The following is a 15,556-nucleotide window of genomic DNA, read 5'->3' on the forward strand; positions in this document are numbered from 1 at the left end:
TGTAGTGTCCTTCTTTGTCTCTTGTAATAGTGTTTATTTTAAAGTCTATTTTGTCTGATACGAGAATTGCTACTCCAGCTTTCTTTTGATTTCCATTTGCATGGAATATCTTTTTCCATCCCCTCACTTTCAGTCTGTATGTGTCCCTAGGTCTGAAGTAGGTCTCTTGTAGACAGCGTATATACGGGTCTTGTTTTTGTATCCATTCAGTCAGTCTATGTCTTTTGGTGGGAGCATTTAATCCATTTACATTTAAGATAATTATTGATATGTATGTTCCTATTACCATTTTCTTAATTGTTTTGGGTTTGTTTTTGTAGGTCTTTTCCCTCTTTTGTGTTTCCTGCCTAGAAAAGTTCCTTTAGCATTTGTTGCCAAGCTGGTTTGGTGGTGCTGAATTCTCTTTGCTTTTGCTTGTCTGTAAAGGTTTTAATTTCTCCGTCGAATCTGAATGAGATCTTTGCTGGGTAGAGTAACCTTGGTTGTAGGTTTTTCCCTTTCATCACTTTACCCATTTTCTTAACTTAGACTGAAACTAATTTTTATCACATTGAGTTATTATGAAAATTTCAAATTAAAATGCAAGCAAAATAGTTAGATATCATGCTTAGTGACGTTATAAATTCCATTAGTTTTCTTCAAAATTTTTACAGCCTATTGATAAAAATCTAAGAGAAGCAAAATAAAAATAAGCAAAACAAGCACAAATCATGGCAGCATGACCTTGAAGGGTAGCAGAATATGCCACCATACAATATGCCTCTTTGGCATAAGGATTATTTTGACCTAACAGGTGGTTTTAGATAATAGAATTTAAATTACTTGCTGGCCACAGGAGTCTGCGATACCAAATATCTCCTGCAAATACCTCTGGTATTATAGAAACTCAAATACAAAAAATTATTGAGCCACTTGGCTAAAAGAAATTAGTGCCTCTTCATGTACATTCTTTTATTTGTTTGGTACAGAATGATTTGGTTCATGGGGCCTCTGAATAGATGCATATTTCAGTCTCTTGGTATTTTCCTTCTGATAGCCATCATTGTTGTCTCCCTGACGAGCTGTGTTCTCTCAAGGGTTTTATAGGTGTTCACAGCACCATTAATACATCAGATTGTCTCACTGTGCTTTGAGAAACAGAAACAAGATGAACAATGAGATGAACAGCAAAAACCTTCCTCAAAAGTGATTTCATAACCTATAAGTTTCACAGCGAAACAAGTCACGCTGCTGATAACTGAGAGTGTGCTAATAACAAACACATGAGAGGATGACCAAAAGGGGGGAATTGCTGAAGTAATTACATAAGGAGGCCATTAGACTGAGATGGCTCGAATGCCTAGGTAGCCTGCATAAGCAAACCCAAACCCAAGCCAGATCTAATATCCGTTAATGCACTCGTATCCCAGAAAACGAATTTAAGAGCAACCAGTCACAAACATCCAACTAGGCTTTTGCAAGTAAGGTGGCCACTTAAGTTATAGCCAATCAAATAATTTCCTTTCTTTCCTTCTGCCTCATTTTTATAAAAGTCTTTCCCCCAGCTTGTGTTGGTGGAGTGCTCCTAACCACTTTCGGTTTGGCACTGCTGGATTTGAGTTGATAGTCCCTCAAATGAAGTCTTGAAAAAATTTTGGTGGGCCTCAGTTTACCAGATTGTAAATGATATTGTATACTTAATTTTTGTTTAATGCCTTCATTGCCATATGTAGAATACAAATCAATTTTTTGGGTTGATTTTGAATTCTGCAACCTTGATGAACTTTCTTATTAGTTGTAGCAGTGGGGTTTTTTTTTGGGGGGGAGCATTCCTTGGAATCAAGAAAATGATACCATTTGCAATAGCATCCAAAAATGTCAATTATCAAGGAATAAATCTAATAAAAGATGAGTGAGATTTCTATAGTGAAAACTACAAATCATCATTAAGAGAAATTAGTAGAACTACATAAATGATGAGAATACAAAGTTTGGAGATCAATCATAAGAGTAAATATTTTAAAGATGTCAGTTCTCTCTAAATTAATCTAAATTCAGTAAAAATCTCATTCACATCATGGCAAGGAATTTTGTTTGCTGGTTTCCTTGCTAGTTTTGTTTTGTTTCTTTACTGTTTTGGGGTTTTCTTGTTGTTGTTGTTGGTGGTGGTGGTGGTGTGGAGGATTGCCAAGCTGAATTAAAAAATTCACATGTAAATACTATAGTCTTAGATTAGCCAAGAAAATTTTGAAAAATTAGAAAAAAAAAAAACCTGGAAGAAATTCAGCACAAGATAATGAAAGCTATATGAGTTAACATTGTGTGATATATTAAGTGATATAGTGTGGTGTTGGCTCAAGTATAGACAAACTGCACAACAGAACAAAAGAGAAATTCTAGAAACAGATCCCCTCACAAATGCAATGCTCTGGTCTATGGTGACACTGCAGAGCAATGGGGGAAAGACGGTCTTTTCAATAAATGCTGCTACGTCATTTGAAGGTCCATTTAAGGAAATTTAATGTGACACCTAGTCAAATTTCAATAAAAACCAATTTCAGATGGATTGGAAAAATTTAGTAAGATTTAACATTGAAGCAAACGGGGCCTTGGATTTCAATTGACGGATGATCTATAAATTTCTTTATCAGATGTACCACTATACAGATTGTCTATTTTGAGTCAGTTTTGGTAAATTATATGGGGTAGATTAAAGAAGGGTACAAATTATTTGCATTTATCTCATGGAGACGTAGATTGTATATCCCCTCCCCTTAAATCTGGACTGACCCTATACTCACTTAGACCATTATAATGTGATGGAAATTACCCCACACAAGTTCTGAAGCTAAGTTTAAAGAAGTCTTGTAGCTTTTACTTTCCTCTCTTGGGAGTCCTGAGGCATCAGGCTTGTTTGCACAGCTGATGGAACCACATAGCCCACTTTAGAGGCACTGGAACTTCATGCAGAGGGAGAGAGTGTCTCAGTGTCCCAGATGAGCCTCCAGAGGACCCCAGCCCCAGCTACTGTCTGACTGCAGCCATGTGAGAGACCCTCCATGAAAACCACCCACTAAGCTCAACCAACTCTTAGAACTGTGAAAAATCATCAAATAGCTACAGTTTTAAGCCACTAAGTTTGGGGATGATTTGTTACACAGAAATAGATCATGAAATTTAGTGTTTTTCAATGAATTTCATCTAAAATATCAAATCTACTGGCATAAAATTCTTTATAATATCTTCTTAGTATCTTTTTAATGCCTGTAGGATCTTTAGGAATATTATCTTTTACATTCCAGGTGTTAATAATTTCTAATTTAGATTTTTTTTTCTTCTTTAGCAATCTTGTAGGTGATTTATTTAAAAAGTGAAAGAAAGAAAACCTTCTAGTTTTGTTAATTTTCTTTATTATACATTTATTTTCAATTGTATTAATTTTCTCTTTTACCTTTATTATTTCCTTTCCTCTATTTTTCAAGTTAAATTTACTTTTCCTAGATGCTTAAGATAAAAGTTTAGGTCTCTGATTTTTATATATTTTTCCTTTTATAATATAAGCATTTAAATCTATAAATTTCCCTCTGGAGATTCCTTTGGTTGCATATCACATGTACTGAAAATCTATTTTAACATTCCCATAGTTTTCTAATTTCTCATCTGATTTATTCTTTAATAAGCCATGGATTATCTAGAAGTGTATTACTTCATTTCCCAAAACTGGCTACTATCTCAGCTAAATACTCCTGATTACAGAATACAGAAAACTCAAGATAAAACAGAGAATGAAGTAAAGAAACTACGAGACCCACATGTGACCAAAATTCAGGAATAAAAATAAAAACTATTATTGAAAACCTCTTGTTGGGGCTCAGGGAAGGCTCTTCCCAAATATGTCACAATGGCATATTGATTATTTTGAACTGAAGTTACTTAAGAAATGGCCAATGCAAGAGGGACACTCTGACCCTCCTTCTGTCTCCCTGAAAGCAGGAAATAACCTCTCATGTGAAAGATGCACTTCCTGCGTCTGGAGGTATGACACACTTATCACCAGAGACAGGAATTCAGACCAAGAAACCTATATAAACAAACCTTGTTGCGTCTTTAATTTATTGATACTACCTCAAGCCCAAACTTTGGTTAGGTTCTTCACTATTAGAGCACCCAAAACCTAAGTTTCTTTGTCCTGTCAATTACTCACAAACTTATTGTTTCTTTGTCTAAAAAGCATAAAAGCTACCTGCTTTGGCCACTTCTTAGGTCCTATTTCTAGAGACCTCCATGCACGTGAATTAAAATTTGTTTCTTTTTCTCTTGCTACTCTGTCTTGCATCAATTTTATTAATAGTCTAGCCACAGGAACTCAGGAAGGATAGAGGGGGAAATTCTCACCCTCCCGCTGCCCACCCTCCCCACCAGACACTCCCTTTCTCTCTCCCTCTCTTTTTTCTTTTTTGCCTATGTTTTTCCTTGAAGCTGTATCAGATGCTTCTCACTCCACGTTTATTTGAGCAAAACTTCGTAAAGAAATGTGGGTTAAAGATGTGTTCAGATGAAAGGGAGGCCAGAAGGCTTGAATATAAAAGGGACCAGGAAAGAATGAAGATAGGATACTGCCTTCAATATTCCGGATTTCCAGGTCAAGCGGCAGGGGCTGACGAAGCCATCAGAGAGGAGATTTTCTGCAGGAGCAAACCAGATCTTGAGAAAGCACTCTCTTTGTGGATTAAAAGCCCAACAGGAAACACTTTCATGCTGCAAAGTAGCTGAGCCAGAAGGTTCTTCCTCTTATGAGTGTCATTATCTTCACTTCAGTTTAGGAGTCCTGCAGAAGACAGACGATAGAGTTGTTTTTACTACAAGCTAATTCTACAAGCAGCTGCTTTCCCCCTCTCCCAGGGTCTCATGTTAAAGCAGTACTGTAAGAAGGGAAAAAACATTCCTAGATCTCCCTGAGCCAAAGCTACTTTAGAGAACTGGCCTTTTGTTAAGTGGCAAGAAGAAGTTTAGAATTCAAAAAGTCATACCCGTTATGTCTGTCTCCTGTCTTGTCATCTCTACAACCAGTTCTAGGAGACCAAATCTATCTCTAAAAGAGGATTAAAGGGCACTACCTGTTGGCTGAAGTCTGGAGTGTCCTGGGAAAGAGAAGAGAAGATATATATTTAAACGATATGGAAGGAATTCTGTCCCCAGATACCACGTCCCCAGCCCCAGGCCCCCACCTGATATTTCCCTACACCACAACACTTATCCCCTAATGCCAGGGTAGACAGGAGAGCAGACACTAGGAGCATGTGATCCATGAAGTTTCTGTCACAAAATTCCAGTGTAATTTCATCAGCCATTGTGTCTCTTCCTGCATTTGCCCCAGGATCTCCACCCAAAATCTCCATGCATGTTAACTCTTCTTTTATCTCTACAGGCCATCACCTCTTATTTTTCAACCATAAGTAACCATGAACTGTTGATTTCTGGATTTCTGGAAATCTGAGGTCAATAAAGGGGAAATAGAAGTTTTATACACAGTCACTGATATACAGAGAACAAACTTGAGCAAAACCATCTTTCTTTCTCCAAAAAAGTCTGTGGGGCATCTCAGCTGCCAACAGGTTCCTTACCTTTCTGATTCCTGAAGTAGATGAACAGCCCCACCCCAAGGAAGAGCAGACCCAGAACAAAGGCCCCGATTCCACTCAGCATCTTGCTCTAAGCAAATTCAGACTGTGCCCCTGAGAAAAGAAGCTAGTTTTAGTGATTCTTATCCCAAATCCAACTTCTCTAATTGAGATTCTGAGATTGAGATCTTTGAGAATGGGGAAAGAAGGCTGCCCTGGAAGAACTAGAATGATTGGTCATTTCTGGAAAAGAGGTTAAAAATACAGAGTAGCTACAAGGTTAAGACATTGAACTCATTTAAATATCACAGCCCTGACATAAGGCCATGACTACAACATCTGATGGGTGAGGAGCCTGGGACTCAATGATATTATGTAGCTTGTCTAGGGTGACAGAGCTAATAAAAGGCAGAACTGAGGTTGGACTTCCCTCATGTCAGGAAGGTCCCTACACTGTAGAGGATGTGCCCCTTCACAGATCACAGTGAACATCTCAGAGAAACAGTGTCAGAAGTACAAGCCCAGCCTGAGGCAGGGGACTGGTGCCCAGGGCCATGTAGTGACCATGACCTGAGATTTCACGGAGGCTCAAAACAGGGACACCTCTTTTCTGCATGTCAGGCAGAATTGCCTCCTAGGGGGTTTAGGTACTTGTAGAAAATATTACAGGATATCTGTAAACTATCAGAGGATTTCTATCACAGGATATTATAAGGTTCCTGTGATATCCTCAATAATAACCTCAGCTGAAGGAGAGGAGAACATGGAGCAAATAAACACATGCTGTGGGGAGAGGAGAAACCGAACCCTCAGGGGTAAGCAAGCCCCCTCCATGGTGGGTGAGGAACTTATGAGGCCAGAAAGCTTCTCACTCCATTCCGCTGTGAGAGGGCTCGTCCGGCTGGGGTGCTCCACATGGCAGGTGTAGACCTCTCCACTCTGAGGGACTGTTTCAAGCATCACCATGGTCTGGAAGGTCCAGTCCCCATTAGGGATCAGGCCTGGGGACACCACCCCAGTCTCCTCTTCCTGGCCGTTCCAGAACCACCTGACTTCAATGTGGCCTGGATAGAAACCATTCACAGAGCAGACCAGGAGGTTGTGGTGCTGCAGGGGCTGTGTCTTTGCAGGATACACAGTCACTGTAGGCGCCACTAGGAGAGAAAAGGTAGAGGGGATAAATGAGGGAGACAGAGTAAGTCTCGTTGGTTGGCTGCCTTTCTGCCCCCAGTCTCTAGTCCCAATCTTCAGTCTCCGGCAGGCCTCCCTGAAAGCTGGTCATGTAGTCCAACAGAAATTAGTGCCATAAGACTTGACTTTAATGCTTACAGTATGGGCCCATTAGATCTGACAGATGTTCAGGAAATTTGTTTTCTATTGTTTTGTTTTTTCATAGCATGAAAGAGTTATTCATTGTTGAATTGATGTGTTTGCAAATCTTTGCACAGTATATAGTGTATTATTAATAGCATGATTTCTGGAGCCAGGGTGCCTGAGTTCAAATCCAGGCTCTGCCTCTTACTGATTGATCCTGGGTGAATTTTAAAATTCCTCTGTGCCTCAGGTTGCTTACCTGTAAAGGGGGATAATAATACTAACTTATCTCTTAGGGTTATGTGAGGATTAATGTACCTAAAGTATATGAAACAATGGCTGGAACTTAGTCTTTAATATATGTTAGTTATTTACTATCTTCATTTACTTGGAGAGAAAATATGACTCAAAGCAGTGTGGATAAATTAGGGGACAGCTTGGGGTAGATGGGGAGACAGAGGATAAAATCCTGGGAATGCTACACTCACACCTTAGAACACCACAGAAAGGGTTCTACCCTGGGAAGCAGGAATAGACAAAGGTGATTCTTAAACTCTGAGTTGAGTCCCAAGGAAAGCATGATTCCTGAAGGGGAGAGAAAAGACCAAGTCAAGTCATTCATTAAACAAAACAAAACAAAACAAAACAAAACAAAACAAAACAAAAGCTTATTATTACACTCAGCTGATCAATTCCTCTGCTTTGCAAAACAAGCAGATCTATTACTGGAATTGTATCATTTTACAATTGTCTTTCTTTTTAAGCTGACATTTCAGTTCAGGGCAGGGTCTGAGACTCATTAATATGTGTGCTTAGTTCCTGAGACAATCCTTGACACCACTGGCCACAATAAACACAATTATTATTTGCAAAAGAGAAACCTGGGGGGAAAAACATTTTTACAGTAATGCAAAGTGGTAGATTTAAGACTGATGGTAAATCATCACTAACAATTTTGCAGTATATTTCATTAAATAAAAATGTTTAAATTCCTAACTTGGAATATAATGAACAGAATCAAAACATAAACCACAAACTGGAGAAAAAGCCAAATCAAATGTCAGCAACTTGTTAATCTAAATGCATAGAGAACCCGTAAAATCACCGAGAACACCACCAGGACCCCAGACATAGTCAACAATAGATAATTCTTAGAGCCATAACAAAGGTTAGCCAATAAATATGTGAAAAATGTTCAAGAACCTTAGAAATCAAAGAAATAGAAAATAAAAACAAAAAGATATAAATTTTCAACTGTTTGGTAATGTTGTAAAAAGATCTAATAAAGGGGAATGTAAAGTAAAATGAGGTAAATTGTTACAAGTATAAAAAGGATAATATGTAACTACTCAAATACTACTAGCATTATAAAAAATAGTAACATCAGCATATTAAGTAACAAAATTATAATTCAAAAAGTTGATTTCACTATCATTTCAACTATGTAAAATATATATACTAAGGAGAAAAAAAGCAAGAAATTTAGACCTGAAATAAGCTTCAGAGAGATCAGAGGTGCCTCAGAGGCTCCCCTGCCCGCACCTGTCAAAAAGTAGTCTGACACCTTTTTCTCAGTGAAGTGCTCCTGCACACAGACAGACGCAGCACACTTATTTCTGGGGTGTCAGGAGTAAGAGGGTGTGTGCCCAGAGCACGCTGTGACTCTTCTCCTCACAGGCTCCCAATCCTTTCACTTTCCTCACCTCTCCTCCCCCAAACCTTCCCCCAACCATAGACACCTTGAAGTCCCTCCTGCATCTCTAACCGCCCACCCCAGTGGGGGTTTCCTCCCCTCCCCTCCCCCCTGCCCTCCCTTCCCCTCCTCTCCCCTCCCCTCCCCTCCCCTCATCTCCCCTCCTCTCCCCTCCGCTCCCCTCCCCTCCCCCTCCCCTCCCCTCCTCTCCCCTCCCCTCCCCCTCCCTTCCTCTCCCCTCCTCTCCCCTCCCCTCCCCTCCTTTCCCCTCCCCTCCTTTCCCCTCCCCTCCCCCTCCCCCTCCCCTCCCTTCCTCTCCCCTCCCTTCCCCTCCCCCTCCCCCTCCCCTCCCCCACAGGGACCACCAAGGACTCCCGGAGCCTCCCTCCTGCACCCCTCCCGCCACACCTCCCCTCCCTCCCGGGCCTCCCCACACCACACACGCTCTGTCCCCTCTCACAGTCACTGACAAAATCACACACTGTCTCCAGACAACAGGAACCCGCCTAACTCGTACTTGCTCGCAGTCCTACACACCCCCGCCCCCCGAACGCAGTCTCCTCTGTCCCTGTCTCTGTGTCTCCCTGTCTCTGTCTCTGTCTCAAACACACACCCACATACACTGCCCCCCGCCCGCTGGCCGCCCAGCCCCGCGCTCACCTCGCCGCTGCACCGTGAAGCTCTCCACAACCCCGTAGTTGTGTCTGCACACCGTGTCCAGCTCGGCCCGTGTCTGCTCCAGGAGGTCCTTCTGGCTGTTCCAGTACTCGGCGTCCGGCCGGCCCAGCTCGCTCACTGCCCGGTACTCGCCCACGTCGCTGTCGAAGCGCGCGAACTCCTCCCGGTTATAGATGTGTCTGACCACTAGCCGCACCCTCTCTGTCTCATTAGAGAAACGACACTCGCCCCTTAAACTGTTGCACGAAAAGTGCTGTGGGGACAGGAAAGATCTGATCACCTGGGCGGGCTCCTGGGAAGAGACTGAAGGCAATACCCACAAATGCAGGGCACCCAGACGGAGGACGGGGCACTAAGACACTCCCTTATTGGCTCCACTGGCACCCCCAACTACCCCACGGGTTCATCTTTGATCTGCAGGGTCAAGCGAGACCATGGTGGGTGGAGGAGACCCCTCTGATCCTAAGGCATTTGGGATGCAGTCAGCTCTGTACTTGGCTGGGGACCTCCAAGCCTGAGCGGGACCAGGATTTGCCCCATCACCACCTCCTCCTGCATGCCTCCACCAGAAAAACACTCTCTGCTTCCTCCTCTCACCCCACCACCCTTTAGCTGTTCCTGAAACACTTCCTTACCTAGTGCTGACCTTGTGCCAAGCCTGTGCTGCTGCCCCCGGGATTCCACAGAAGGAAAAACAAACATCTCCCCTACCTTCTAGGAGCATAAAATTTAGTGAAAGTGATGGACAAAACCCAACCACACAAGAATTAATTATACAGGAGCCAGAAATGTCACAAGAAAAGCACGGAGATCTAGAACAGAGAATAATTACGTTAGGGTGTCAGAGAAGTAGTCTCTAAAGACTGATATTTAAGATGTGACATGAAAGGTTAAGTTGATGTGAGCTGAAAGGGAGAGTGGGTGTGGGGGGGTGTATGTGAGGGAAAGAGGAGGCATATTTCAGGTAAGGGTAATATCGTGTGCAGAAGCTTGAAAGACATGATCAACTTCTGCAAGAAATCAGAAGAAAACAGTTCACTGAGCACAGAGAGTGAGGAAGGAGGAGGGTAAAAGACTAGACTGGAGAAATGGTGTGGGGTACTTAGAAGCCTTGGAGACAATGTTAGGATTTTGACTTCATGCTAAATGTAATGGGAAACCTTAACCCTAACCTAGGTTAGGTAGAGATACGTGAAGCTACTGAAGCGTTACAAGGAGGGTCATTTATGTTTACTTTTAAGAAATAATTGTAGGTACTACATAGAGATTGGATTTTAGGAGTCCATAAGTGGAGACAGGGAGACCATTTAGGAACATGGTAGAATTCTCCAGTGAAGGTGTGCTTGTGGCTTCATTTAGTGTGGTAGTGACAAAGACAGTAGTAAAAATAGAGTGAACAGATTTGGGGTAGATTGTTGTATGACTTGTTAATGAATTAAATGGTGGGGGTTGGTGGATAGAAGGTCAAGCTTATCCCTCAGGACTTTGTCTTCACATATCTCCACAAATAAAAATCAAAGTTCTCACCATGACCATCTGGGCCTAATATGATCTGGCTCCTGATTTCCTTTCCAACCTCATCTTATTTCACTCCCCAACTTGCTTGCTCTGCTTCAGTCACTCTAGCCTTCTTTCTGTCCGTTAAACAGCAAACATCTTCCCACAGTTTGGCCTTTCCCTTGGTTCCTCTCCCTGGAGCATTTGTCCCTTAGATCCCTCACATGTCTGGCTTCTTCTCATCATTTATGTCTCAACTGAATGTCACCTTTCCAGGGAGAGCTCCCTAGACACTTGAATTGAAGGCAGGTGAATCCAATACTCTCTGTCCCATAACCTTGAAGTATTCTTTTCAGAGGACTTGTTGCTCTCTGAAATGTTTTTTGGTTTTGTTGGTTGTCATTGTTGCTGTTAAATGTTTATTGGATTGTTGTCTTTCTTGTCATTAAGTAAGTTCCAAGATAATTGGGGATTTTTCTATCTTATTCAAATAGGATTGTCTGAGCCTAGAATAGAGCCCAGCATATAATAATAGTTGCTCAGAAAAATATTTGTAGTCTAAATTAATAAACCCAGGGTTCTAGGAATTGATTTTTGTGGGCATCCCAGAAAGCAAGAAAGGGTTCAGCTCCAACGCTCTTTTATTCTGATGACACATTATATCCCTTCTACTTCTCATGAAAAACCCAAATTTCCTCTTTCTTCTTCTACTAGTTGGAAGAAACATTCACAGGTAGGAAATGGTAATTTTAAGAAAAGGGGAAGAGTTCATTATGTTCGAAATCATCCAGCGAACCTGTTATAGTGCTGAGGGTCTGTGCATACTTTGGGGATTATCAGATCTGGTGATGACATAGCTGGGGAAAAATAGGGAGGAACTAAAATTTGAGGTAACCAAACATAGCTGATAAAGGAAAACAGAGGGCATGATGCATGATCTTATGAAATTTGGGTCCAAGACTCCAAGAGACCAATGAGTTCCCTTGACTTGCTTACCAGCTTTCAGCCTAATGGGATGGAAACAACTTTCACACTGTCTGTACCCTAATGAGGTACATGGTTTCCCATGTAAAACTGCAGATATTTGACTATCTGTGAACTACAAAATCAGAATTTCATATAATTTATTCTATGCTCCGGCCAGAGAAGGGGGAGATATGGGGGAAACTGATAGTATAGAAAGGCTCAGGCTTCCCTGGTGGCACAGTGGTTAAGAATCCACCTGCCAACGCAGGGGACATGGGTTCGAGCCCTGGTCTGGGAAGATCCCACATGCCACAGAGCAATTAAGCCCATGCACCACAACTACTGAGCCTGCACTCTAGAGCCCGTGAGCCACAACTACTGAAGCCCTCATGTCTAGAGCCCATGCTCCGCAACAAGAGAAGCCACCGCAATGAGAAGCCCACACACCGCAACGAAGAGTAGCCCCCGCTAGCCACAACTAGAGAAAACCCGCGCACAGCAACCCAACTCGGCCAAAAATAAATAAATAAATAAATTTTTTAAAAAAAAAGAAAGGCTCAAAATAGATTTATAATGGTCACTAACCTGTGTTGGGTGTTCAGAAGATGCCTTACATTTTTTAAGGCATCAAAGAACACCCCCATAGGTGCTCTTTATCTACAGGGTCATTCCAAGTACTAAGAATCCTTGCTTCAGCTCCAGGGTGCCTTACCAAGGAGAAATAGAGAGAAAACTAACCCCAACTTCTGTCAAAGAACTCCTAGTACAGGCATTCAAACCTTATAAACATTGGAGTTCAGGGAAAATGGAAAGAAGATAATGGGGGAGTTCCCTTGATACATCCTCATATATTAGGGAGAGGTAGCAGCAACACAGATCCTGTTGAAGACATAAGACAGGACCTTCTAGGAGAGATCTTCCTAAGTATTTAGATTTGTCATAAAATCTTCAGAGAAACTTTCCCTTTTTCTTGTACAATTCAACATAAAAAAGAGATCTGTTAATGGAAAATTATTTTAACATCATTTTTTCTAAATCTTTTCAAACACCTGAAGGGATGAGATGCAAGGCTGGGGAAGTTTCATTGGAGGACACTTGAGAAGAAATAGACTATAGATACGGAGGCTACGTATGCCACACTCTTTAAGAGGGCAAGTATCCAGGCACGTTTTGTTGTAGATAGATCCATGTGATAAAGATAGGTGGTCACTAAAAACAAAGTCACTGCACCACCAGGGAAGCCTGAAAAGTCACAATTTTTAAAGAAGGCTGGTCTGGACACAGAGATAAAGCTAACTCCCTTCCTTCCCCCACCCCACAATAGCTCACCCCCCAAAGTGTGCACTTACATTGGGTCTCCCTGGCCCAAGCAAGGGGCGGGCTCAGCACCATCAGTATCACTGTCAGAGCTGCCATCCAGGAGCCTCCGGAGAAATACAGAGACACCATGCTGGAGAACAGGAGAGGACAAGGTGTGAGGGGAGCAGGCAAGCCCCACTCAAATGGGTACTGTGACCCTCCTCCACCCAAGTGACATCAACCAAGGAATTCAGTATTTGCTCCTGGATTGGATGTTCTCGGTGTTAGAGAACCAATCAGCATCACAGATGAGAAGCATCATCACTTAATGGTCAGAGATTCAGTATGAAGGTGCTCTTCTGAAACTTAGAATTTCCTCCATTAAAAGGATTGTTTTAGGGCTTCCCTGGTGGCGCAGTGGTTAGGAGTCTGCCTGCCAATGCAGGGGACACGGGTTCGAGCCCTGGTCTGGGAGGATCCCACATGCCGCGTAGCAACTAAGCCCGTGAGCCACAACTACTGAGCCTGCGCGTCTGGAGCCTGTGCTCTGCAACGGGAGAGGCCGTGACAGTGAGACGCCCGCGCACCGCGATGAAGAGTGGTCCCCGCTCGCCACAACTGGAGAAAGCCCTCGCACAGAAACGAAGACCCAACACAGCCAAAAATAAATAAATTAAAAAAAAAAAAAAGGATTGTTTTAATTTAGTGCTTTAAATGTTGGATCCAGTTGTATCTGACACATTTTATTTGGGCTTCTCTTGAGAGCCAGCTCCCTGCTTGTCAATGATGTATCACATGTTTGAGCCTAAAGATCATTCATTTCTCTTACTCGAAGACATAGATATTTTGACAAATATAATTGTGTGAGTGTGTTTAGGAGTTGAGCAGGTAGAGAGAAAGTGATTGCAATTTAGGAGACCTTTAATTTGGTCCTTCTTGTACTTGTTGTAGATTTGGCGAAATTATTTAACCTCTGCAATTGAAATGAAGGCACTGTGATCTTTCAGGTATAACAATACTGAAAAATGCTGTGATTCTCTGGATGCTTTAAGGAACACCATCCCCTGGTAACTGATGATGTGACAGAGTTATAGCTGTTGTTTAGAGTATAATCTGTACTTCCTGACAGGCAGGGGTGTCTCTGATAAACTAAAGGAAATGGAAATTTAGTGAATTACTTAACATGAGTGGAAAAACTTCACAGGTTTGTCTCCTGATGCTATCTAAGTTTAGTGGCACCTCCAGAATATTCATAGAGAAAGGGGCTTAGAGGAGGCAATCTGCGTGGAATGGAAGATCTTGAAGACATCTTTGTAACATTTAACTTAATGTGATAAAGCCAGCTGTACTGATCAGAGTTTGCAAGTGACTGAAAGATTGATAAAAAGTCAAAGTCAGCCTTTGACACAACACCTCCTCTTTAGAATAATTAATATTTTATGTAAAATATGTTCAATTCCTTATTCTTGGCTCCCATTAGAATTTTCTTATTTTCTTGGGAACATGTCCTCTTATAATTCACCTTCTCTTGCTTTATCCCCAGAAGATATTATAAGAAGGTGTTGCTAATGAATACATTATGGAGTGTTCATAAATAGAACCCTATGAAAAAGCTACGAATTATATCCTTTGATGTAGTCATATAATCTTAAAAATGTAATTCTACTTTTAGATTATTATTACACATTATATTAACATAAATATAATATTTCAGATTTAGAATGGACTTTAAATGCAACTACTTATTTAAAATTATGCATTAATTCACACTCTGCCCAAGCCATTCTTTATGTGCCTTAATATTTCTAGTGACAGTACTCATCATGCTGCTTTAAAATGATTAAAATTTATTGAGTAAATTTTGAGAGTTTTACTTAGTACCCAGAATTATACAAAGACTTTTTATATGTCTTTTTAAAATGTAATTCTCACATCATCTCAGTGATTCAAGTACCCTTTTAATCTTACGAATGGAGAAAATAAAATAGTGGAAGGAGGTTAGATAATCTCTGCAAGGATACAAGACTAGTAAATGGTACACTCCAGATTGAGCCAAGTTACATGTGATTTCAAACCCTGTAAGCTCAGCCATCACATCATACCACCTCAGATTTAATTTCTAAAGAAAATAATGTCCCTTACATTTAAACTATTTTTATCACTTTAATTCACGGATATGTGTATCAATAAAACTACTCCTTTTAATGACTGACAGCATCATGTAAATTGAAGTAGCTACAGTATAGCAATTATAATTCTTTAAAATTTCCCTTCATCAACATTGTAACCCTCTTCTGGAAATGACAGTGTTTGCATTTGTCTTACGTAATAATGCCCGTTGCTCCCCACAAGTCTCCTGCTTATTGAGGTTGCAGAGGCCTCCAAATTCCTAAATCTAATCCATTGTCCTCAATCATTATTTTAGATTTCTTGGCATAATGTAGTGTTAATCTGAACATTTTGGAATAGGATAGAAATAGTATCTTGCTTACCATGGAATAATATATTT

At 41.2% G+C, this 15,556-nt stretch overlaps 1 protein-coding gene across 1 annotated transcript; it reads right to left on the minus strand.

The window, feature by feature from the left end:
* Positions 1-5,691: 5,691 nt before the first annotated feature.
* Positions 5,692-13,216, minus strand: LOC132374602 (DLA class II histocompatibility antigen, DR-1 beta chain-like). The gene is made up of 5 exons (XM_059938477.1): positions 13,098-13,216; positions 12,733-12,745; positions 9,268-9,521; positions 6,473-6,754; positions 5,692-5,714 (listed from the first exon to the last, which is right to left on the minus strand). The coding sequence occupies exons 1-5, from the start codon at positions 13,195-13,197 to the stop codon at positions 5,692-5,694; spliced, it is 672 nt and encodes a 223-aa protein (XP_059794460.1). The 5' UTR covers positions 13,198-13,216.
* Positions 13,217-15,556: the final 2,340 nt, after the last annotated feature.

Source organism: Balaenoptera ricei, chromosome 11 (assembly GCF_028023285.1).
Source record: "Balaenoptera ricei isolate mBalRic1 chromosome 11, mBalRic1.hap2, whole genome shotgun sequence".
Lineage (NCBI taxonomy): Eukaryota > Metazoa > Chordata > Mammalia > Artiodactyla > Balaenopteridae > Balaenoptera > Balaenoptera ricei.